General features: G+C 38.9%; 2 protein-coding genes across 8 annotated transcripts in view; both read right to left on the bottom strand.

Annotated features, from left to right (window-relative positions):
* cacna1eb (calcium channel, voltage-dependent, R type, alpha 1E subunit b) overlaps nucleotides 1–2,856 on the bottom strand; it is a 59,478-nt gene extending 56,622 nt beyond the window's left edge. For all 6 annotated transcript variants that reach the window (XM_031294103.2, XM_031294106.2, XM_031294107.2 and 3 more), the window contains exons 1-2: nucleotides 2,667–2,856; nucleotides 600–1,053 (exon numbers count right to left, since the gene is read on the bottom strand). In XM_031294103.2, coding sequence (XP_031149963.1) covers nucleotides 600–1,015 — 416 coding nt within the window. In that variant the 5' untranslated portion in view covers nucleotides 1,016–1,053; nucleotides 2,667–2,856. The remainder of the gene's footprint in view (nucleotides 1–599; nucleotides 1,054–2,666) is intronic.
* A 6,208-nt stretch (nucleotides 2,857–9,064) lies between these two features.
* On the bottom strand, nucleotides 9,065–25,491 carry klhl14 (kelch-like family member 14). Of its 2 annotated transcripts, XM_036005518.1 has the most exons (9): nucleotides 23,809–25,491; nucleotides 22,079–22,979; nucleotides 19,891–20,012; nucleotides 15,531–15,620; nucleotides 14,725–14,803; nucleotides 14,027–14,217; nucleotides 11,323–11,481; nucleotides 10,039–10,196; nucleotides 9,065–9,387 (listed from the first exon to the last, which is right to left on the bottom strand). In XM_036005518.1, exons 2-9 carry the CDS (start codon nucleotides 22,954–22,956, stop codon nucleotides 9,247–9,249), a joined length of 1,818 nt encoding a protein of 605 aa, XP_035861411.1. In that variant the 5' UTR covers nucleotides 22,957–22,979; nucleotides 23,809–25,491; the 3' UTR covers nucleotides 9,065–9,246. The 2 variants fall into 2 exon arrangements, with proteins under 2 accessions (XP_035861411.1, XP_035861412.1); XM_036005519.1 differs by lacking the exon at nucleotides 23,809–25,491 and having other exon boundaries at nucleotides 22,079–23,787.
* Between the last annotated feature and the right edge of the window lie 1,487 nt (nucleotides 25,492–26,978).

Here is a 26,978-nt window from a genome sequence, read left to right as displayed (position 1 = left end):
GACATGTTGATCTCCTGCCACCGGTAGGGGGGGTAATTTAGAAAACACTTGTGTGGGTCGCATTGTGTGTGGTCTCCATTGGACCCATTGTTCATTTAAAAAATATTGATTTGTATAGCTTTAAGTTTAAGTCATATACAGTTTGTATTTTGTGTCTGCTTGCTCTACATTGTTGAAGCTACAGTGTGTCACATTTAGGTCCTTTTCACAACACATTTTAAAGGCATCATAGCAGGAAAACAACTGTAATTAATTTAATTAATAACAATAACCAAATTAGGATACTTAGATGGGATGTAGTCACCATTAATGTTATTTTCCTGTAATGACAAGTCAAAAAAAGGATTAGTGACTGAACTGTTGAAATGAAGGATTCTATTTTTTTTTTTTTTATTGTATGGTGTAATCACCCATCAGCCTAACATATTTTCTATCTTTATAAGACTTTGGACTTTGTTCAACATTTAAAATTAAGTTCTTTGGTTTTACAGTGTGTGTTCTTTTACATTGGCACTTTCATCCTCCTCCATGGAGATTTATCATCTCTACACATGCAATTTAAAAGGAATCCTTTGCTTCTGAATCTCTTTTATACTTACTCCCACTCCTTCCTGCGGGCCTGCGGCGTGCTCTGGATTTTGTGAGCCTGGTGAGCCATGATGATGTCCTTCTGCTCCACAAGTCCACCGCGCCGCCGCTGCATGCAGTGGGGGCTCAGAGACCCTGAACCCTGATCAGACCAGCCCTCTTGCCGACCACATGCCACATCAAAGCTGGCGGCTCGAGGGGGCAGCCCCAGGTACTCAGGGTGGGTATGAGGGACCTGCAGGGAGCTGGAGCGGGCTCCTTGTGCCAGGCCGTGGCGGGGAGTGGAGCTGGGCTTCCTCCAGGCCTCAGGCTCGGGGAGGGACAGGGAGGACTGGACGTGCATATTTCCACCTAGACCAGAGCTGGTTGGAGGGTGGAGGTTGGGTGTGAGGGAGTGGGAGAGGGACTGGTCTGAATTGGTGAGCATCTCTACAGAGGACGGTAGTTGGCAGTTTCACCATAATGCTACAAATGGGGGGGGTTAGAAAGGCAGAAGAAATGAGGAGTGAAAAGTGGTGAAACACATTCAAGAAAAATTTCCCATCTTGCCTGTCCCTTCTATTTGTCTATTTTTAGCCACGATAGAAGCTTGGCTCTAGGAGCCGGAATGTCGGTCTGCTGGTCAGCACTATTCATGATCCCCAGAGGATGAATCCCAGTAGCAGACAGTCTCAAATAGGGTTAATTCCTCTGAATGCCCTGAACTATTACAATTTATTAAAGGGTGGCTATGGGATATGGATAAACTTTACTTTTTCTAAACAAACACCTCAGCCAGTGGGATACTTATTGCAAGCAGTGTATAAGCCTGAACAAAAGCATTAAACCAGCAGCCATGCAGAAATAGTACCAGTAATTGTACTGGTGAGTGGACTAAGACTTTGTGGGTCAGAGAGGTGAGATTATCAATATCTAAAAAGCATCGAACACAGCACGGACTTTCTTGCTTTAATCCAGCCTCATGTTTTGTTTTCAAAATAATACTGAACACACCATAACAGACCTGTAAAACCATTATACTGTTGTTGCTGTCATTGTCCAGTTAAGCGTGTGTGTGTGTGTGTGTGTGTGTGTGTGTGTGTGTGTGTAACCGAGACAGAGAAATATGAGGGAGATGAGGTGGCAAGGCTGGAAAACAGCTAGTATGAGGTGACCCAGTCAGAGACAGACCAAACAAGGCTGTTCCCACTGAGCCGGAGCTGAAAGGAAGATGACTGAGTGTGGGAGAGCTGAAGCAAAAGGCACAGTGACTCACACATCAGCAGCAGGGCTCCTCAGACATGAACTAGACAGTCTGACTTGAGCTCTGCCCTCAAAGGCAGCACAGCATTCATCTGAAAGCCGGGAGAGGCTACAAGGTCAGCGCGCACATTTACACGGGTGGTGGCTTGATGGCTGCATTATGCTGCTGATGGGCAGGCTGGCTCTGTTTTGGCACAGCCGTGCACATTGAAAATATATGTGATACCTTTTATTTTTGGTGACTTTTTTAGCAGCCACAGTTGAGGAGAAACACAACAGGCGCCCCTTCAAAAAGCTGCACGTGCAAGGAACTAGGATGATTTGCTTCTGAATCTATGACATAGATGAAAGCATAAAAGCATCACTGCAGTGTGCTATAGAGACACTAATTATTATTCCTGCAAAATGCATCCACCTTATCTGTTTTAAAGTTAAAACACTCGTTCTTGTTTTTTTGTTTTTTTTAATTCTAATTTCTCTGATCTCCTTTAATTAGTGTAACCACTGTGCCTACTGGAACAACAGGCAGCCCATCCTCCTCTAATTTGTGCACGTCAGCTGCAGGTCTGCAATCGTTTTAAGGAATAAATTAACTATCCTGTTAACAGCTATTGCCAATTAGGATGCTGTTTCTTGTGGAGTTTAAGTGTTTGACGCAAGTGAAGAAAGAAAGAAAAAAAACACGCAGCAGCAGTCATATCAAGTAAGAATAGATGAATACTAAGATGCTAAAAATGTTCACTGGAGGGAGAGGATTAATGCAGTGCGCGCGCGACAGGGAAAAAAAACCCCAAACAATTAATTAATGAAATGATTAATGAATTTGACAGCTTTACCTTGAGGTAACGCGCGCTCCTTCATCGTCTGAGAGCCCCGTTCAGGTGGATACTAAAATTCAGCCCCTCTCACTCAGTGCAAGTTTAGAGGTTTGAGGACGATTCCGCGAGGATTCCTTGAGTGATGATTACGGCTGTTTGGCTATAAATACCGCGGCGGAGCGTGGCTCACATAAACGTAAACAGGCATGGAGATAATCCCAATCATTTTCACTAGCTGAGCTGCGCTGACGTGAGTCACTTTATGTGGGTCAGTGTGAATGGCTGGGTCTTCAAACTTCATTTAAAGAGTAAAATTGAAATGTGCAGACACAATTCTCAGCCGGAAGCTCAATTAGCCTACCTGTCTGAAGAAGAGTAAATACATTTTTTTTTAAGTGAAAGCAATACATGCAACAGGTCTGCTCATTTGAAACGGTGGTCTGGTGTGATATGCCTTTACCACTAGATGGTGGACTTAAGCTGCATACTTTACACACTAGTGTTGCTTTGTGGAGATAGGTCTGGGCTACGCCACAGATTCTAGGACAACAAGGAGAAAAAAATGCTCGGGGTTGTTGCATTTCTTTAAACCATAAGAGAACTTAAACCAACCATAATCGTCTTGGGCGGCGCTATGAACTCCTAAATTCCGGATGCAGCGACGGTGTCTCTGCAAAATGTCTCCTGAAGGAACTTTGGTGGAACATTTGCACCCAGCAAAAGAAAACGCCACATAAAATGTATGCCTAAATGAAGGTAACTGTTCACACAACACAGTAACGTGAGCTATTTAAATTAGCTGATACATGGTTAAATGTTAGCTCTTACCAGTGCATCACCTGCGTACAATTCGCCCACAGCAATCCCTGCCCATCGGTCCCAAAACGTCCCAGTTAGATAGTAAATGCCGTAAACATATTATTTGTAAGTCTTTACAATCATTCACTGAAAGAACCAAGCAGGCCTGCCTTATTACACGATCCAAATTTTCTTCAAAACATGCCATTTTCAGAGTGTGGCTTGCTTATTTGCTAGCTTGAAGTCTGTTGTTGTTTCTCAAAGCAAACAGAGTTTTAGAACGGCAACACAAAGGTGAGGCCAAAGGCAAAGCCTGTCACGCGCCGGATGTCAGGACATTCCGTTTATCCAGAGTACTGACACTGCAGGTGCAGTGAATAGAATTGACATCAAAAGAACAGGTTTTACCTTCACCTGTAACCTTTTTGTTTGTCCAACAGCAGGGCCGGCACAAGCCTTTTTGGGACTGTAGTGTTTGTTTTACCTCCCCAAACCCCCAAATAAGTAAATAAGCAGTGGTGAAAGAAGTATAAGTTTTCTTTACATAATTAAAAGAAGCAAAAACAGATTGGAAATACTCCATTATGAGTATCATCATTTCAAATAAGTACTTAAAATATCTTAAGTGAATGTACTATTCCGTGTTAAGTCTACCACACTTTGCACCTACTGTACATTGACTCTTTACTACATCTCAGCATCTATTATTATTATTATTATTATTATTATTATTATTATTATAGCACCAACTCTCAGTTCTTTTAAATCAAGGCTGAAGACCTATCTTTTTGATGTTGCCTTTCTTTAAATAACTGTTCATTTCTTATACTGAAGTTGCATTGTTGACACTGTATGACAATCTATATAAGCATATAAAGAGAAATTCCTATTGTATCTGCTTTTATATATTTAACTGTTGTAATTGCTCTTCAATGTTTAATTTCTTATACTGCACTGTAACTTTTATTCTCGTATTTTATCTGTTTTAAATTTTTTAATCTGTTTTCATGTAAAGCACTTTGAATTGCCCTGTTGCTGAAATGTGCTATACAAATAAAGATGCCTTGCCTTGCCTATATTTTCTGTCTATTCTTGTATACTGTGATATTACTGACCTACATCATCATCTAGACCACAATTTGCACCAACTGTATATTGACTCTTTACTACATCTCAGCATTTTGTCTATTCATGCATATCATGTTATTTCTGATCTACATCACTACCTAGTCCACTATTTGCATTAACTGTATATTGACTTTTCACTACATTCAACATCTACATAGACTGTCTATTCCGGTTAACTGTGTTATTACTGACCTATATCACTAACCAGACCACAATTTGCAAACTGTATATTGACTCTTCACTACATTTCAGCATTTATATAGACTGTCTATGCATATATATTGAATTATAACTGATCAACACCACTAACTAGATCATAATTTGCACTAACTGTTTTTGTTTTGTTTTGTTTGGCTCTTCACTACATCTCAGCAGTGTTATAGATTTTCTATTCATGTATATTGTGTTATTACCATATCACTTTCGCATATCCTTCGTCTTACTTACACCTCACTTTTCACCGGCTTTGTAATGCCTACTTAATCTGCACTTTATGCAGCCTTTTGTATTCTGTATTCCTGTATTGTATTGAATGTGAAACTGTATGTTGTCTTGCACGCTTATGCTTTTCTTGGCCAGGTCGCCGTTGTAAATGAGAACCTGTTCTCAACGGCCTACCTGGTTAAATAAAGGTTAAATAAAAAATAAATGAAATGAGTGTATTAGATTATTAGTGCTAATGCAGTAATATGAACAGTAAGATGTTGGATCATATAATCTATATTCCATTTTAAAAGGTGGTGGTGATGATGATGATGATGATGATGATGATGATGATGATGATGATGATGATGTGTAAAAGCTGAATCTGTAAAGTAACAACAGCTGTGAAATAAATGTAGTGAATTAAAAAGTACATTTACCTCTGAAATGTAGTGGAGTGGAAGTAGGCCAAAATGTCCCAAGCTTTATGTCAGTAACAATCTAATGTTTTTTCAGCTTGATAAATGCACTGTAAAAAAATAAAAATAAAATAAAAAAGGCAAGGGTTTCTTCCAAAATCTGTATAAAATGCTTTTTTAAACCCTTTTCAGGCCACAAAAAGTGTGTCATGTGTCTGTACTATATTATGAATCTAGAGCCAAGGACAGAGAATACTGTCTCTTTGATTAAAACAGAGCCACGATGGTCCATGTACTTACTGTAATTAAAAGGTCAGACATGTTCATTTTAACCAATCCTGTTATTCCCTAAACTGAGGAAGAGGTGTTAGCTATGGGACTAAGAGTGGCGCAGAAACCATCTGCTGCCACCAACACTGAAGGGTAAATGAAGACTTCTAATTAAAACTGTATTTCTCCTTATTTTTGTCCTGGGACGGCTTTCCAAAGCTTTGTCTTAATCAGGTTATATTTTTCTTTAATTGCTCAGAGTCCCCTCAACTATCTATTCAAATATCTCTATAAACCGCAGTAGTTGTTGTCAGACATGTCTCTGGGCATTTTTTGACACGAAGAACACAGAGTAGTTTTATTCAGACATATTTTTCTATGTCCTGATGCCATATTGCGTGAATTAGATATGGATTTATGTAATCTAGCAGAATCATCTCTGTGAGGAAATAATTGCCATCTTATCTTCCAGGCACGCGGCCAAGTGGATGCATGACGTGGAGACGCCAAGCAGAGAAACCATTGAAAGAAGGGGAAAAAAAGACATTAGAAATATACCATCAGGTGTGTGTGTGTGTGTGTGTGTGTGTGTGTGTGTGTGTGTGTGTGTGCGCTTGTTTTACTATATTCGTGGGGTCCAAAAACCGGGAAATACAGTATACTTGTGGGGTCTGCACAGCCTTGTGGGGCCCAAAATGCTGGACCCCACAAGGTTAAAGGGATGTTTGAGGGTTAAGACTTGGTTTTAGGATTAGGGTTTGAATTAGGTTATGGTTAGGGTGAGGGTAAGGGTTAAGGTTAGGCATTTAGTTGTGATGGGGTGGTGATGGCGCAGTGGATATTACACATGCCTTTGGTGTGGGAGACCTGGGTTCGATTCCCACTGTGATACATCAACCAGTGTGTCCCTGAGCAAGACACTACCCCCTAGTTGCTCCAGAGGTGTGCGACCTCTGACATATATAGCAATTGTAAGTCGCTTTGGATAAAAGCGTCAGCTAAATGACATGTAATGTAATGTAATGATGGTTAAGGTTAGGGTAAGGGGCTAGGGAATGCATTATGTCAATGATGGGTCCCCACAAAGATAGTGAAATAAACGTGTGTGTGTGTGTACTGTAGGAGGACGAGCATGCTGTTTGGTGCATGAGACAGTTGGTAGTAAATAGTTGGCAAATCAAATCTGGTCTGGCATGAGAGGCCGCCCTGAGGGTGAACATCAGGTTCACTTTGTATGCTTGTTGGTTCACATTTTACAGACTTCTGCTCAGTGCAATGCAGTGTTTTCTTTTAATCTCTCACTCAGATTTATTAATAATCTAACCTTTTGTAGGCTCAGAGTATGGAGACGCGTCTTTATTAGGTATTAGGGGCTGCAGAGGCGAACAGCAAGTTAAATGAATCTCTCGTTAACTCACGTTGACATATGGTAATAGCAACATTATGCTACGACTAATTCATCTACAGTCTAGCCAACACAACTATAGTGGAGTCTTCAGATAGGTATCAAAAGCTAGCTCTAGTTTCTTAGTACTAAGCAAGCAGAAAGGGAAAATGTTCCTTCTCAAATATTATAATGTCCTTATGAGTTGTGAACACTTGGCATTTATTTTATGTCTGAGCCTCATTCTGTGAAAGTGTGAAGTTGTGTTTTAATAACTTAGACAGATCTTGAAGTTCCTCTGTGTTCAGTAGCTCTTAAACTTTCACAGGTTCATGACTCTTTAAAATTAAAGCAAATCCTACTTGAGTGGTGAACAGTTCAACCAAAGAACCATTTTGTGTCATTGGGTTGTTTCATTTGATTACATTTTCTGGCAGAAAACTATTCCAAGAAAAATACAAAACTGGATAGTAGAAATATGTTTTCCTCTGTCATGAGCCCATATTAAAATGAAACTTTGGAGAATTCCTAAACTCAGTTTAAGTTTAGTGTATGTACGAAAAAGGACATCTTTATCTTTACACCGGTTTATTTTGAGACCTTCATCAGACTGCTCACATCCACTTCACAAAACATTCTAATGAAGCAAATCTTCTGTCCAGAATGTCAAAGAACTGAAAATGTATTTTAATCATCAAGAGTCAATTTATTTCCATATTCTAAAATGCAAAGGACATAACAGGATTTGAGAATAAATCCAAGGTTGAGTGCACAAAAATGTTTCACTGCAAGCGATTATGTACAAGAATGAAATCAACAAATCTTTACAGAATTCAACAGGTACTGCATCGATATTTAGAGTCAACTTTTTGAACCTAATAATATAGACTAGACTGGACTGGACTTCAGAGATTAATTTGATCTTTTTTTTTTTTTTAAACACAGCACATTTATTAATTTACATTTTTGTAAACTTTGTTTGCTGAATTAAAAGTTCACTATTAGTGCATTAAGGACCATTGAATGCTTGTTTGTTTTTCATACATTAAAGATTCAAATCCCGTCAAGGTAAATGCTCCGTGGCCTCATAAACAGGCCTGTTAGCATTCACTTGTAAAGGAGAACAAACTAATGTCCTCTTCATCTGTTGTACCCAAACATGCTACCCATAAATACATTGGCTAGCAATTACAATTTGATTGTACCATCATTGTATAATTAATGTGAACATTAGTGCTTCATGTGAATATTAAGAATCAATGGTAAACCTTCAATTGCTTTTCTTGCTGCATGAAGAATAATTGCCACAAACATTTGGCAAGATTTTTTTCTGTCAATTTATACAGAAACACAACTTCAGTCTGGGTGTAAATGATTAAGATAATTAGTTATACAGTAAATTAGGGCTGGGTGACATGGACACATCTTCATCTTCAAGATCATTGCGTTGTTGTGTCTTTTTTACAATGTCCTCCTGGTTGTGTTTGGACCCGGTATACAGTACCTGCTTGCAGGTCTAGTTACAATGTATTTTTTGTCGGCTAAATAATGATTGCAGTAAGGAAATATATGTTAATTTTTTAGAGAAAGACAACAAAAAAGTTGCATAATGATTCAATAGCAGGATGAGTGCACAATCCAGCCAGAGAGTTATAACATGAGTGATGAAGAATATGTAATCGCTTTGATCATCATTGTTAATGTAACTCACCCAGCCCTAGTTTAACTTAACCCCATGATGATAATTTGGGACTGATCACCTTTTCTCCCAGTTTCAGTCCATTAAACAACACTGCATTTGATAGAATTATGCCTCTACTGAATACAAGATACAATGGATTTGAAAGCTATAATTCAGTTCAACACTATGCGTGCTATAGAAGAGAAGCCAAAAACACTTAATATCAGTTTAAATCAAATCAAATATGAAACTGACCATTTCTCAGAACACAGATGATTAAATACATGAGTTACACAATTCTTTTTTTCAAACCTTCAGTAGGGAATAACGAAAGTGCTCTGGTCAAACCTGTAAAAAAATAATTTATACACACCCCAGTCATCTGACCGGAGGGTTTGTCAGAAAATTGTTGAACAACTGTTTTGCTTATTGATGGTCCTCCCTCCATTCACGCTCCTGCTCCACACCCTTACCGCCCTTCGGTTGGATTAGTTGTCATTTGTTAAAGGGAAGGCAGGCAGGCAGTATGACAGTGGAACAGGCTGGGCCAGCTAAGGGCTCTGCCACCTCTCCCTCCAACTCTGTCCATGTTCCTTTCTCTGGGCTGTAGCAGATGGTAGAAGACTTATAGGCCCCCTGAGGAAAAAAAAAATCAAGTCATTCTCTTCGTTCCTATTGGCGCTGTTTGAATTCATAACGAAAATGGAAAAAACTCAGTTTTATATAAATGCATGTAGTCAAAAACAGCAGGGACTTTAAAGATTAAGTCTGGTGATTTCTATATTTCTCTTTTGTCAACAAATTCCATGTAGAGACCAAAAATGAACTGATCCTAGTAACAAGTAGTGCCTGCTTAGCCAAAGCCTGATATAGCTTATTGCTCTATGTAGCAGACCCCGACCAAAAATGTGGTGACACGTTCCTTCATAACCATGAACACGCATGCTGTGGTTGAGCCCATCCTGCTACCGGAAATACTCACTAGTGCGCCAAATCCGCAGCTGAAAATAGTTCCCAACAAATCCACTATTTATTCCTGTTTGAGTAACATTTGCTAAAAGCTACGATGCCCATATGTTTAAGAAAATTACTTTTCAAACTTAAAATAACTTAAAAAAAATATATTTATTTTATTTTTTTCTGACCCATGCCACAGACAGCTTCGGAAAGAGTTGTTGCATTGTTGGTTTTGGTCTTTTCATAGGATTTGTTGACAACAAAAATATTGACTTTTGCCAGCTTTCTCCTTTGATCTAAAATAATCTAATCTGATGTGTAAGAATATACCATGCTCCAGCTGTAGCCGCCCACGAGGAAGATGCTGTCATCCAACACAGCACAGCCCGGGCCGCTGCGGCCCTCCAGGATGGGTGTCTGCAGGATGTTCCACTGGTCAGCTTTCGGGTCGTAACACTCCACCAACATTACGTCTAGATGGGAGAAACCTATGTGACGGAGGAAGAAAAAGATCTTAAACTGATGATAGTACTTCAGAGAAGTTAATATTGTAAGTTCAGGATACAGTAATATACTGTTTTTTTAACTTTAAAGGCCATGACAACACATTTTTGCAAACAGCCTCTTACTCTAAGCATTTTCTACCAAAGATTGAACACTTTTTGTTTTTTTTCTGTGTGCTGTTTTCTATGTGCTCTTCTTACTGGTTTTTAAAGTGGGCGGCAAAAGGGTGATGTCACATACTTCTGTGCACCAATCAGCATTAAACATCATTAAACATCATTTGAATCAAAAACTAAAGACAGTGATGGTGTTATTTGTTTGTGTTGCCAGGCCAAATTTGATCAAACCACACCCACACAGTCCTGATGAAGCCAATTAGCTGAGATGTTAAGTGTTAAACTCTTAATAAAGACCAGAGGACCTTTGTTTCTGCTAACTTTACCTTGTTTGATTGGATTTAATGTTATTGATAAATACTTTTTAGATTTAAAATAAAGTTTATCGTAATATGCAGCTAAAAGGCCCTGTCATTGTACAAACACCCAGTGAAGACAGTAAAGAACACACATCGACTCAACAAAAATAAACCACAAAGACATGCACAAATACACACATGCAATAACTAATCAGAAACCTGAGAAAACAGAGAAAACAAATCTGCCTTTGGATGTGGATACAGTTGTGACAGATCTCAGCGCACTTATGGCAAATTTTCATGAGCTGAATTTTAAATGGTGGCAGTGAAAAGCCAATTAGAGCTACGTAAATGTACATTTAACAGTATTCTGAATGTGTTAGTCAAACAATGTATTTAAAAAGAAACACATACAAGTTCCAGCTTTTCATAATTCCCATCCAAATGCCAGCATTCAGTTTTGCTAATCAAATACAAATGCACGACACGTAACTGTAATTCAGACGTGTGTTTATTTTTTTTCTTCTTCTTTTGTACCTTGAATGATGAAGTGTAGAAGAGGGTGCACAGTGTAATAAAGGCCATTGTCGCTTGCTCACAACAGCTACATCTCTTTCACTTTTCTCTTTTTGAAAAAAATGAGTATAGATCTTGACCTCTTTTCTGTTAATTTCCTGAAATGCTCCAGTGCCTACCTTTTAAATGGTTTCCACCAATAGCATATAGGCGGTCGTTCATTCCAGCCAGGGCATGAATGGCACGCTTTGTGTTCATATCCTGTTTCCTCGCCCACACATCCATTACAGGGTCATAACAGTAGAGCCAGGACACATACTCCCCATTGTGCACCCCTCCTGCAACAGGTAAACACAGAACTTCACCTTTAATACTGGGTTGAAGTTCTTACTGTAGGAAGACACACTGGCTGCTCATGTAATACACTCTGATCAATGATAGTCCTTTTTTAAAGATGAATTGATTTATTTCTGAACTTAATAATTACCAGTGTTGAAACATTGTAAAATGAGCTTACACGTATAACACTCAACATATGATTAATAATTATAGATTTGTAATATCTTTCTTTTCCAGCCACATATGTTTACAGAGAAACTTGATCTTTGTATCTCTGGCTAGACATTTTCTTTTTTTAACTAAAAGATTGCAGTGCGTCAGAGTTTATGGTGCCTTCTCCAACCAGCTAGATTCAAATACTCAAAGTTGGTGTCTTTTATCTCCTCAGTTTTATATTGTAATAACTGGCGTGGTGCATAATACAGAACAATAGTCATAAAATTCACTGATGATTCAGTGATAGTCAGCTTTTGGAAGAAGAGGATTTTGGTTTATGACATTCTGCGTTGGTGTGATGCATATTTGACTGGTATAAATGTCACTAAAATAAAGGATATTATTATAGATTTTAGAAAAGATATTGCATGAAATTTATATTGAATCATATTGAGCTGATTTTAAAACATTTGTATTGCAGCGTTTCATTGCACCTTTAACCTGCGAGTACTTTGCAAGAAACCTTGCCCGATGACGAATCAAAAAGCAAAATTGAAATGTGCTCATTATGGAACAGATTGACTCTCGTTAGTGTTATATTGTTATCATACATTAAGTTCATTAACTATAAATGGTAATGCATTACTTAGTAAGAAGCACTTTAATGTTGTAATTTAATCTATGACAATGCATTATATTTAAAAAAAAAATATCACCTGTGTGATATATAAAATCTTAATCTGCAAAGTAACTTGTAACTATAGCTGTCAAATAAATCTAATGGTGTTAAAAGTACAATATTTCCCTCTAAACCAGAGATCTTCAACAGGGGGTCTGGGGCCCCTAGGGGGTCCTCGGAGTTACTGCAGGGGGGCCACCAAATTATTGTTAATTTTTTGAAAGTTTTTTCAGTACAGAATTATACTTCGCACATCTATAATGTGAGACAGGTGCGTCGGAGGGGAATAAGTAATACAAAAGTCGCAGAGAAACTCCTGCACACTGCCTAACGTGCAAAAAATAAAATTTAATAGTAGGCAATGTTTCAGTACTAGACCTTCATCGGGCAAAATGAATGGAGTTTCTTTGCAACTTTTGAAAGTTTTTTCAAAAATGAAAATGTGTTAACATGAATACAACATATTAGTAGCAAATATAAATTAGTAGCAAATATAAATTAGTAGCAAATATAAATTAGTAGCAAAAATTATATTTGCTACTAATATTAGTAGCAAATATAAAATAAGTAGCAAATATAAACATTCATGATATGCATACTGGCCTCAGGGTTCATACGCATTTTAACCAATACTTTTCCATGACTTTTTGGCAAATTTCCATGACTATGTATTCCTGAAAATGTCAGTCAACATTATACAATAAGAATAAAAATCTGTGTTAAAGTTTACCCTCAGAGGTTTAACAATAAAATGAATGACAATTTATGTGGTTCATAGTGGGATATGTAATATCGCGCCCCGAAGAGAATGTTGAGGTTAAGACAACGTAAAAATACATTTATTAATCACATATTATTATGCTGTGTTAAAAAAAAATTCCATGACTTTTCCAAAACTTTCTGGGTCTTTTTTTGTTTCCAAAACCTTTCCAGGCCTGGAATTTGCATTTTTCAAATTCCATAACTTTTCCAGGTTTTTTCAAAACGTATGAACCCTGTGGCCTATAGGTAAGGTAGTCACTAAGATAGCCATCCATAGATACTATTACATTAAAACATGATTTATAAAATCATACCAACAAATATTTAATAGCTTAGTATTCTATGCACTAAAAAGATATGCACATGCATGCATATGCTTCAGGCTGCCCTACACATTATTGTAGGCCCAGTTTAATATGCAACTTAATTTTATACAATATGTAGTAAGGGGTGCCTGCTCTGTCTCTCTTTCAGATAAGGGGTCCTTGGCTTAAAAAAAAACGTTGAAGACCCTTGCTCTAAACTGTAGTGGAATAGTCGTTTAAATACTCTAAATACTAAAAAAGTAAAACTACCTCATGTTTGTACTTGAGTAAATGTACTTAGTTACAATCCATTACTGCTTAACTCTGTACTGTGTTGGTGTTTATGGTTGTTGTCTGTGTTGACTGTTTTTAATATGATATATCATGGGGCGCCTGGGTAGCTCACCTGGTAGAGCATGAGCCCCAATAAAGGCCTAAAATGCCAAACACAAAAAAATCTTAAAAAACAAAAAAAGTGATACAGTATACTGTATCTTATTCAAATGCTGAGCGACGAACATTAAAAAAAACAACATTCTGTCTATTTTATGTAGCGGAGGGATAATTATTTGCAGAGAGTTAAATGGGTTTTATCATGATAAAAGAAGACGGGATAGTAAGTGTGGCAGGTTCTCTCCTGACCTGATATGTAGATCTTGCCGTTGTGCACAGCTCCTGCATGGGCAGCCAGAGGCTGCGGCAGAGACGAAACGTAGTTCCACTCGTTAGTCTCCAGGTTGTAGGACTCCACGCTGGAGAGGTAGCCACTCTCGTTCCTACCCCCAATCACGTACAGGTGCTTATCCAGGCGGCAGGCAAAGAAACTGGCTCTCCTGAGGAAGGAAGTGTCAACCAGACAACATCATTAAATAAACCAGCAATGACAAGATGTAGGATTTCCCACAGTTTGTGTGTAAGCTGGACATTTTTTTTTTACTTTTTATTTAAACATTTTAATCATTTTACATAACATTTCCTGACAGATATATAAATGTAATAAACAAATGTAAGTGAACACTTCTATTTAAGCAAGAATAATGGCTGTACTTACTTTTTCATTAGACATTTAACTTAATGTTATAACATCATAAATTCTAAAGACAATAATGTACATTTAAAGTAATAGAGATCAATATAAAATGTCTGCATTCAAACTGATAAAAAAAATAAACATTGTTTTCTTTTATGTGACTTATTAGAAGTCAATAATGTTTATGCAGTTCTTTCAAGACTCCTGGAAATCCTACAGTCTCTTAGTGCATCATCAGATTTACTGTAACTATATTGTCTTTTGGCAAGCATGAATGAATAATTATGTATTCAACCACAAACAGACTTACCTCTCCTGCATAGGAGGCAACTGTATCCAACTGTTGAATCTGGGATCATAGCGGCTGACAAAATGAGTGCTGTGCTTTCCTGCAAAACACATAGATAGAAATCCTGATGACACTGATTACTCAAACAAGTCTTTAGGGTTCGATACAGTTTAGGCAGACTATGGCAGTGCTCAGTTGTAATTGGTTAACTCTTTGCCAAATGTTTTGTAATACACAGCACAAATGAAATGCACAACTGTTACTCTGCAAGTCTTCATTTAATATAAACATATTATCTAAAAATCACCACCCACACACTTCTTCATAACATCTTAAATTATCTCTCATAATGTGTATTGATATTGTGTTGATTTTCACTCTCAGAGCTAAATAAACACTACTAATTTCACTACGTGCAGCACTGTATTGTTATGATACTTGGTGAAAAAAGAATAAAAAGCACAGTATCAGATTTGTTGATCATTTACAGTCTTTGTTTCCTACTATGGCGGTGTGTTACCACCGTTACCACAAAAAGCACTCTCAACACTTCCACACCACAAATATTTCACTGTGAATAACAGTTATTGTTCTATGCAAATTATTGACAAGTGTTGGCTGGAGTGTTGTTTGTTCACTCAAAGCTGAACTGGCTCTACGATGAGTGTGGCCAAAACAATCTGAAAGTGTTGCATTAGCGTAACTCTGATGGGATTAAACTTGCATAAACTCCGGCTTAGAGCGCTCTCTACAGTCAGTCAACACTGGCAAATCTGCTGTGTGAAATCACTGGAAAGGAAGACGTTCAGTCCGTAGTGTGACTGTACCATTGGGGTTCCACTGGTCCTCTCCGCCCAGCAGCAGCAGGAAGTTCTCCACCTCCACCACGCAGTGATGGGCGCTGTTGTAAGGCATTACTAGACGAGACACAGAAATCAAAAGCCGTCAATCACAAAAACGCATGAATGATGGTCAGTAAAGTTGAAATCAAAACTCTGTAATGTACTGTGAATACTATATCTAAACCCCAATAAACATGACATTTTATCATCAAATGATAATCAATGCCTCCAAAATGAAGAGTGGCATGTAAACCAGGCTATTTAGGCCACACTATGGACAACCCTAATCCTAACCCTGGTGTGGAAATAAAGTCTAATAACCTTACCCGATAATACTTGATTTAAAGGTACCCCGTGAACACAGTTTTAATTCCACAGCTTTAGACTATTTGACCATTACAGTTGTCTCTCACAAAAACAACAAGTGGTGGTTTAAAAGAAATAGCATGCTGATAAAAACAAAATGTCTGGGGCAACAACAAAAACAACAACAACAGTACTTTCATTCATCCATAAATGAATAAAGCCACTGTTTACTGTGTGTGGGTAACCTATAAATTACATCTTCAGTCTCGTAATGCAACACAAAACATACAATCATGTCCTTGAGGTTTCTTTTCTTGCCAAATACTGTTAACATAAGCTTCATTTGTCATCAAATATAATCCTAAAACTAGTTTTATAAATCAATTCTATTCTTAAATAAATCATAATAATAACTCAAAAAAACTCAACATATTGAAAACGTGTAGGACTATGTCTCAACTGCATCTGTAAAACTACAATGACCCATTATTAAACAAAACTTAAAAGACAATCCCTTATACACTGTAGGTCTACTGGGCTGGACAATAAATGGCAGTCACAATGAAATGAGGTTCTTATTAATAGAACATCTATCTTAACTATTTAATAAGAAATATTTGTTCTAGCAGTGTTCCTTATTTAGTGACTATTTTTATTTGCTTGACAGGAAGCGCTCATGGTACATGTCAAGGTCAAGATTGATTTAATCTGTAATGTACTCATCACAACAGGCCAACGAGCTTGTTACAGCGACACAGGCAGACGTCTATTACACAATCCTCAGAGTGGGTCAATGTTATAGAGTTTATTTTCCCTCCTCATTGCTTTTGTTTTGAAACCTTCCATCCATCAATCTACAGGAAATGATTTCTTGTGAGGAATCAAGCCATCATCAGCAATCAGCGTCTACGGTTTGTTACAATGCTATCTATCTATCTATCTATCTATCTATCTATCTATCTATCTATCTACTGAATCTATCTACTGTATCTATCTATCTACTGTATCTATCTATCTATCTATCTATCTATCTATATCCCACAGTAGTTTTTCATCTAGTAATATATTGAGTATGTCCAATATACATGATCTTTGGTGTATCATACTCATACAAGTTAGCGTAAATGGCTACAAGCCCACAGCTTGAGCAGGACCCCTTGTGGAGGATTTTCCCTTGTGTATGTTTTTGTGCTCCCCTCCTCTCCTCCATCTTCTTTTGCTGAAGTGACCCCATTGAGATGTAGAGAAATGGTCTTAGGTGACAGTCATAATGAACATGATCGTGTTCACTCAATAAATCTCAGGCCCGGTGCTTTTTGAGCACAAATCAGTGAAATGTTAAAGCCCACCTGTCTGTCTCCATCAGTCATTTCCACTGTCACCTCCCCACCGCCTGATGGATCACAGTTGCTGCAAAATTAGACAGCCTTGAATCTCATTTCTTTCCAATTGGCCTCTCCCTGCAATCTCACTCTGGCTGGCTGACATGTGCCGGTCCTCTATGGGAGGGGAGTCTCAGATAGGAACTAATACTACATACACTAAACACAGCTTTATCTCGAGACGAGGGGATTAGGTTGCCTGCCTCCAGTGCACCTCAAAGATGAGTGCCATATGACTGCCAAATTCCCTTACATGCTATTTACATTATAATTCAGTCAGCAGTACTGTATATAGGACATGGATGGGCGGCTTTTTATTTGATGTCTAGTGACTTGTACTCATACTAAAAATCATCTTGTACCCATGTGAAAAGAAGATTATTGCTTTACAGTATGTCACAGGCTGCGGTGTGAGGAGTGCTGTGGGAAGATGTGGGACATTTGCCTGCCTCTACAGGTGCCTCAGATAGAGGTGAACATATAATTATAATAATAATAATAATAATAATAAGGATAATAATAATCATGACCGTGTAATAGTTTTGTGCCGTGAAAATAATATCAACATATAAATTATATTTCCTTCTACAACGAGTAAGACTTTACTGAGAATTATCACCTGAGAAAAAGTATGAAATTAATCTACCTATCTGTCCCCTTTCCCCTAAATCTTCCACTAACCCCAAGGGTGAACAGCCATAGGAGGGCAGGAACAACACATCCTCTACGAGATGGACGCCATCACTCCAGTCTACAGTGAGCTCTAGGGCTCACTAGAGGGAGTCAGAAACCTCTGCATAGAGGCACAGTCTGTGTTGGTTGAATGACTCCACAGCTAATGCACCACTGCCACTCGAGCTCTGACGTGCCTTCAACACCATTACAATTGCATCCCACTGAGCTGAATTTCCTTTGTTCTAGGCCATGCTGCGTAGATGAGGTCCATTTCCAAGTGGGATATTTTAATATCAGGTTGGTTTAAAAGAAGAGGAAGAAGTGAATAGTCCAGCATTGTGGCAGAGCCTGCGCCTGCCTTTGTCTTGTGTTTGTCCACGCCGCTGTGGGTACACTAGATGGCAAACTTTACACTGGAATCACCAAGCAGTAGATATATCTTACACAAATGAGAGCGATCAGATTCTTCCCAAATTGTGTTGATGAATGTCTTAATCAAAGGCTGTCCCTCTTAGGTTTCGCCTCATTGAAAAGTTATGATTGAATGTTAATAATCTTCTATTCCACATCCATTGTGTGGAGGCTACATCAGATGGTCACTGATGTGTTAAGGGGATGATTTTGCAGTTTTGTCCTTCCACTTGGTCACGGACCATTTGAGTGTTAACTTTTTAGTTTTGAGTGATGGAAATCCCTACTGACCTTTTTGCTTGTTGCAGTCTATACCCAGGAGTGTGAGTTAAATGAGAAAGTGACAACATAAACACCAGTGAGCTGCAGGCTGTTGTACTATATATATGCATGGCTCCTTTAGTAAAATGCACCCCGACAGATTTGGCCAAACATGAGCTAAAATAACAAATTACTGCCAAGAAATGTTTGAGTAGCTCAAATATTTGAGCTGAGGTAGAAATAATGTCCAAAACTTTTTTTCTGAATTTAAGACACAACAAGAGAACAACACTAGATTCATTCAAAACTTGTGCTATAAAGTCAGAGTATAAACTGCACAGTATCGAGCTGACAGAAAACAGACCTATGGCTTCTTATATGTACGAATGAAGAGACACTGCTAAGATATGGCTTCAACCAAAACAAAAGGACAAAAACTCAATATGTCTGGCAATGATGATGCTAAGGACAAATATGGTTTCCCATTAGCTCTTGTTTGACCTTTGCAATATGACAACAATATAGTGGTGAGCCATAAAAGGTCAGGGAAGAAAAAAGAGCACTTTACAGAGGTGCAGGAAGTCTTCAAATATGTTCTCTATAGACACTACATTTCTTTCAATACAATACAGTACATTTTTTGGGGAGATTATTATAACTTGCTCTCAATGTGATATCATGAAATCAATATCATAAACTGTCCATTCATGTAACTTCCTACAGGTTATAGGACATGTCTTTATATCTTTTATTTTTCCTATTTAGTCAATGAAAATCATATATTTGCGTTTGGATCTTTGTATCAACATTACAGCTGCTGTGTAACCCCATCCATCTCTTTGGTATTTAACTCACCTTATATAAACCTAATATAAATAGTGACACCAGGTCAACCGTCTGTGATTCAGTATGTATAGTGTAATTGAATCTAATGTATTGATCAATGTGAGTGAATTATCAAGCTACATATCGGTCATTATTGTTCTCTCTCTGCCAAAATAGATCATTAGATTCAAATCTGATCATGCATCCTGCCAGCATATTTCAGCAAAAACAAGGGAATCCGGGCATGAAGCTCCACAGTGCTGTGAAGTCACGCTCTGATTAAAAACTTATATTAAAAGTGATAGTGATACATTATTACCTAAAGGATTTAGGGAACTCCTTCCCCTCATTTTCCATGGAAATTAACCTGTGTTAAAGTCATCCATAGGAACAACTTTTTCTCATCATAAAAGCCACTAACACAAGATGCCTCAGGTAAAAAAGAAAAAGAAAAAAAAGAAAGCAGCAGAGCCTTTTGTACTCACTTGTGAGGATCTTCCATGTCTTTTTCTCATCGTCATAGTACTGGACCAAATTGCTCGGGAGGCGATCAGGTCCAGGAGGCAAACCACCCACCAGTAACAGCATTCTCTTATTGGAACGGATTCTGTAATGTCAGAAGTGTGAGTGTGTGGACAAGTGTTAGGAAACAGAAAACAGAACAGGTATTAAGCCTTAAAAAAAAACATCCAGAAGGCCAAAATGATCTCAACCTGAAACTGCACACCTTTAATTTCTTAATTTACATAATTACGTTGATAGTATTAGCGGCAGTTGCCAGGCATATTTTGATGTTTCACTCTTAAAATGTTCAATGTATGAATTAAATCATCAACAAATAAATTAAAGAACAAATAATGAATTAGATTAATAACTGCTCGTAGTGAGCTCCTACTACTAACTACTGAAGTTGAAGCTACAAATCAGGCAATATGTAGCCACGTTTATTATAATTAACAAAGAAATTGCTCAACAGCATGCTCATCCTTTTGATGCGTTATTGAATGGTTATTTTACTCTAAAGATATCTTTTCAATTAGCTGTGAAGCAAAGAAGATCCTGCAGGGTGCCATGCTGGAGGCTAAAAGCGCAATTGAGTACATAAACCTGGCTATACAATGTCTCGATTTCATTGGCTGCAGTGATTCATGTGATATCTCTGAGCCAGTCGTGAGATAGTTCCTGCTGTCTATATATGATATATAACCCAAAAGCCGCACACTTTACTGTACATTAATGACCATTATCTGGCTCCTAATGGATTTGAACATAAATTTACCAATTAATCACAATATGCAGTAAAAAGATTAAGAGCAGCTGGCCTTTACATTCAGTCACGTTCACCTTTTTCATATTTTACTTTTTTATGCTTTGGAAAATCACCGTTGTCTCGGTACATTCTCTGTGCTACTGGCCCACTCAGAAGTGTTTTGGGGTTATTCATATGCAAATGAGCCCCTGGACATAGATAATGGTGATTAATTGAGAGGAGAGAAACAGTGGCATGTGAAACTAATTATGAGGATTCCTGATTCTTTGCTCATTCAGGTCCATATGTGGGAATAGATATGTTATTGAGATAATAGATTCCCTTTTAAATGATTTCACTTTTAGATTCTTTTAAATAGATCAATTTCATTTTCGTGTTTAGAGATTCTCAATGCCACAGCTCTAATTTTCTGCTCTTTAAAGTTATATGCAGTGAATTCAAAATTGCAACACTTATGCCAACACTACTCAAAAGATGTTCAGCCTTGACTGTACAGTCAGCTCTGTAAACAAAACCTGACAACAGCACCATCAATCAATCAACTTACTGACCATGCCTGCCTACTTACCAGCTCCTTAAAGTGCTGATCAGGACAAACATGAAAGTATTGGCCTTGGCCTATTTTTGTTTGAGTGAGACATGTTTATCTAATAAGAATATAGGGAGCATTGTCAAATTGTCCCTTATTTGATAAGTCCTTAAAATATAATACATACCCAAATATATTGAGTTCCCTCTGACTGTATTTTGTTTATTGTATCTTCGATAGCTGCGGTATTCTTGTACTCATACCAGAATTGTTACATAATTACCATGTAATCCTGGTAACAATTCAATTACAACTGTATTCATGAGAGTTGCTACACATCAAACAAATAACCTTTATCTAGTTTGCTACATCTTGTCTACACTGATTACAGAGCAATTACACAGATGTGTGAGGAAATAGAGTTGTTGTTTTTTCACTAAAACATAAGGTAACCTTGTAATTATGGATACAGTGTAGCATATAGTAGATCAAGCCCCTTGACAGCTGGCAGTCTTTTACAGTAAAAGCCCCACAATCCTCATTAACTGGGCCTCAGACCTCACATCTCTGCCCGGCCACCTACATGGTCTAAACTACACAGGCTGTGTGACCATTGCTTGAGTGAGTGGGCAATACTTGAGTTGGCAATTTGTTCAAATTTAACAAGTGGGAGGCATTTAATCACCTTCCGTCCACTCTCAAACAGCTCATTGCTGTGTGTATATGTGTGTATGTGTGTGTGTGTGTGTGTGTGTGTGTGTGTGTGTGTGTGTGTGTGTGTGTGTGTGTGTGTGTGTGTGTGTGTGTGTGTGTGTGTGTGTGCGTGTGTGTGTTTCTCTTTTTGTATCTGTATGTTGGTCGGTCTCATCCTCACCTGCTGGCTGTGGTCTGCCTGCAGTGCTGCCTGAAGGGCATCAGGTGGTAATTCATGGCATCCAGGAGTAGTTTCTGGCACACAGGGTCACTCCTCATGAAGTCAACAGACTGCACCCTCTCCACCAGCTCTGGAGCAGGAATGAGGGCGAAGCGCAGCCTCTTCATAAGGTCCGGCGCATAGTGCATGCGAGTCTCGCGGTCATGCTCCAGCCAGAGGACTGACATCTGAAATAGAGCCAGCTCTGACTCCACTGGGGGTGGCAGAGCATCAAGCATGGCACACATCTCCTCAAAGTTCAGCAGCAGCACATCCTCCACCAGGTACTTGTTGGCCAGCTTCTTGGTCTCATCCAGTCCATGGAGTGCAGCAATCTTGCAGATCTGCTTGTAGTTCTGCACAGAGATCTGGTCGTTGAGGAACTGCACGCTGAGCTTGGTAATCTGGGGGATGTTGAGGATCTTGCTTACTGAGAGCACCTCTTCCACTGTGTCCAGGGAAAGAGTCACATTGGCAGTGTACAGGTACTCCAGCACTAGTCGTAGTCCAATGGAGGAGCAGCCCTGGAGTACCAGATTATTGATGGGCCTGGCGCTAGGGGTCACCAGCTTGTCATCAGGTGAGGATGAGGGGGTCCCACTACTGCCCTGGTCCCCTTTGCTGCCCTCATTGTTGATAACATTGTGGGAAGAGAAGAGGGATCTGAAATACTGGGAGCAAGATGCCAGCACAGCTTTGTGGCAGTGGAACTGCTGTCCCTGGGCAGTGAGAGTCACATCACAGAAAAGCTGTTTTCTCCATAAGAGATTGAGCCCGTGCAGCAGGGTGTCACTGTGTGTTGGGTCAAAGGTGGATGTTCTATCACCCGATCTGGACATGACTTCCTGACTGTGAACGCCACCTAGGCAACAAATAAACCACGCAAGCCATTTACCTCAGGTCATGTATTTGCACAACACACAGCAGCCTATGGATGCTATCAGTCAACTATTGCAATAGAAAACGATTTCTCGAGTTAAGTTATTGAACAGATCTCCCGTCCATCCAGCGGGAGAGAACCATCATGCCATGCAGCCGGCGAGAATCAACATCCAATGCGGCTTCAGTCGCTTTTCAACTTTGAGCTCTGGTCGTAAAGCAACAAACAAAAACGCAGTAGTTCCCACAGCGTGCCACTCGTATTCATTCTCAACTCAAGATGATTGAAATGGAGGCTGAGGTTTGAAGGGCGCTGTCAAAACAAAACGAGGATACGGAGATGCTGCAGCGCTTTCCCCTCCGTAACGCGGCTGAAGTTGTCGGATAAGGAAAAACAGACACGGTGGACGGAGAACATGCAGCATTCAGCTTACACTTATCCCTTCTCCTATCTTGCTGCACAGCCCCACAATGAGGACATTACACATCGCACAGATTTACGGAGTCATACAAAAGCAATTAGTTTGTCTCTGTGCCGTCAGCAGCAGTAGCCTACGGGTGTGTTTCGCTTTTAGCCTACCTGAGTTAAGCGGACGTGAGTATCGAAAAATATTCACTGAAATGCAGCTTTCGGTAAACTTAAACCTAATATGCATATCTATTGTTTCCTATGCTCTACAAAAGCTATTTCTATGTGCGTAATGTGTGTAAACTTGACACAAGCGTGCTGTAACGTTGTCGCCAGATTCACTAAAAGCGCCTGTCACAACTAAATGATGTGAGCAGCTCGCCCGAGAAGGAGCCAAACTTACCTGACTTCAGCTCTTGACAAAAAAGAAAGTAAGCTTCGGGTTCCCAATATTCTCACTTGAATTTTTCCTTTGTTCTCCTTTTAAGAAAATGTCCTTTCCTTTAAAGTCTATGGTCGGTGGTGTCTCAAAATAACCATTGATTCCAACTCATAAAGTCACTATTTCAGGTTATTTGTTGACGTTGATCATTTGTTCTTCTGAATTAACAAGAAGTGTGTGAGTGTGTGAGAGGGAGCTGTGCTTTCTGCAAGAGAAGAAGAAGAAGAAATATACGTGTGACAAATTATGCTACCAAGAAACAACACATCATTATCCTTGGGCCTGGGGCTCAGTGAGTCGTAACGAGAGTAATAGGAAATCCACGGTTGGGGAGAGAAACGGTCGTGCATGGCCGGTGGAGAGAGACCATGCAGGGGTATGGATGCTGGAGAGACTCGCAAAATTATGGCTCAAGGCTATTGTAAAAACTGTCGAGCGTAAATGACTGCGATTTCAAACATCTATGGAAGAAAGAAAAGAGAAAGGGGGAGAAAAACCGAGTCTTTCCCTCGCTGTTATAGAGAGAACCGTCAAGTTTTAGTGCGCATTGCTAATTAGTCAATTTCTCTCTGCCTTCACAGCCCGACGACTTTGCTGCTGAGCTGAAACTGCTAATTTCTGGGACCAGCCTTTTTTTGGCTGTGAACTGGATGGATGAATGGCTTGTCTCGCACAAATGACAAAAAGCCCCTGCCTTAATCTCCATCGCCAAAATAACCCCTCGTCTCATTCTGCTCCTGCTAGTCCTTTAAAAGAAGGTGTTCTCTACACAAACTCAATTTTTTGCATCTGCATCAAAAATACTACATGCACTATAATGTCCAAACATTGTTTATAATGTTGGATTAAAGCATATACAATAGCCTTTTTTCATTTCTATGAGCAGCAGGCCACACATACACCATGAAACACAACACATGCCCAAAGTATGTAAAGTTATAAAAGAACAAGTCTAACATAACATAGTGTTTTCATGTGCTATGATACATCTGATCAGTTCACTGTTTTACAACCTGAGGTCGAGCTGCAAGCCTGAAAACACAAAGGGTTGAAACCTAATACAACATCCATCAGTGCACAGTAGTGTGTTGTATGTGACAGTCCTTGTTGGATATTTAGATTCCATATGTCTACACACGTTTACTTACAAGACTGACCTTTATCCCTTAAAACAAGTTGATAGATGAATCTCACAATGACAAAGAGACTCCTTGTTGTCAAGTGAATGTCCACTTGATCGCATTGTGTAATTCATAGCACTCAAGAACAACCAACAAGCTAAAAGCACCCAATGTACTTTCAGTCCTGTATTATAAATGAAGTTACTGTCAAACTACTATTCTATCTTCATTTACCACAGTATACAAACTACCTTCATTTCTATGCAACTCCTGCCTGAGGCTTGAGGTCTGGATGTCTTACACTGACATTTGAAAACTTCGGGGAGAAAACTAATCTTATCATCTAAATTAAGACTATATCCTTCCTATGACCCTGCCTGTGAATAATCAGGTAATCCTAATCATTAGTGGGTTGATACTGGATGGTTAATGGTTAAAAAAAGAGCACAAACAACATTCTAGCAACTGTCAATTAAATAAAGAGCTCAATTATAGTAAAGACACTTACATACAGGACTCCTTTGGGACCAGAAGTGACAGATACCTCACAAGTTATGAAATGACAGATAGGGATAAATGGGTTTGTTCATGTACTATGAAATAGAGCAACACAGTGCTACCGTTAAGGGAAAAAAAGGCCACATATAGGTAGCATTTATAATATAGGGAACCAGAATATTGTTTGATGTTTGATTATTTGACAAGCATGCAGCCTGCATATCCCCCACTAGTTATACTGAGCAAATTCATTCTACATGAACTCTGCAAGATGACTGATTAGATTGTGCGCTGCATCTCAAATAACAGCCACCACTGAAGGAAAAATTGAATACTGTTGTATTAATTAGTGGTTTGTAGCCACTAAGAATTTGTATTGTTATTACAACTATTATTGTGTTGCCTCGTTTCCAAAGCACTTGTCTCTGCAGAGCAGAGTAGTTCACTGTATTTCACTTCAGAGTTGCATACTGTTATCTTTACTAGCACTCAGTTAGCACTACATTACCCAAGTCTCGAGCGAGCTATTCTAACGCAATAAAATGACCATTTTCAACTCTTTCAGCTCTTTGTAGCAACTCAGTCTCCTGAGGCCACTGGTCTTCAGATTGCAGGGCGTTTATGGTTGTAAGTTGTTGCAGTGTGCAGAGGAAGGGGGGGGGGGGGGGGGGCATCAGATAAGAGAAGAATTTCTAGACTAATTAAACCCTTTGAGACATAGCATCACACCATAGTGATTTACAACTCTCTGTACCAGTTAACCCAACTCATATTTATCTGTCATATTACTCAGATACCATATCTACCTCTATGGGTAAAAAGCATTTACATCGTTTTTGTCCTCAACAATATGGATAAACAAGAGGTAAAGATATTGGCGTAAATAACAACAGTTACATGAGATGTATGTGCTGCAGTTCACTCACAGAGACAACTGCTAAAAAGGTACAGAAGATTCCAGCTACCCCTCAGCTACTACACAACTTCCGGTGTAACGCTCACATTATAGCACAATTATCATTGTTTATAACACATAAATATAAAACTAAACAACACAAACTGTAAACATTTTGTGTCCTTGAATAACTGATTAAAGTGTGAACATTTAATCTAATCAGTGCAATGAAACAAAACAAAAGAAGAAGCTCCAAAGTTGTGAATAGCAAAGGCTACCAGGCATAATTCCTTTTGCTGGCTGCTGCAGAGGGGTATGCTAAGATAGAAAGTATTATTTTCCTAAATGGAAGGTGTCAGATGGTCACGGAAATGTGATCGGCTGTTCAAGATCACTGCTTCCCATCTGCAATTTGTGACGTGTGAAAGATTCAGCCCAAATGTGCTCACCAAGCGTAAATCCTCAGTACTTTCTCTTATCGTGGAAAAGCAAGATAACCAGCTGTTTACAGATCAGAGAACATATCATATTAATATCATGGAGAGGGTGATATCATCTTGTTTGTAAAATATTTTGTTAACTAAGTGTGGTGTGGTATGGCAACCTATAAAGTGAAA

Source organism: Sander lucioperca, chromosome 9, assembly GCF_008315115.2.
Source record: "Sander lucioperca isolate FBNREF2018 chromosome 9, SLUC_FBN_1.2, whole genome shotgun sequence".
In the NCBI taxonomy this organism is placed as follows: domain Eukaryota; kingdom Metazoa; phylum Chordata; class Actinopteri; order Perciformes; family Percidae; genus Sander; species Sander lucioperca.
The sequence above is the reverse complement of the archived record's forward strand: the minus strand, read 5'-3'. Positions and strand labels throughout refer to the sequence as shown.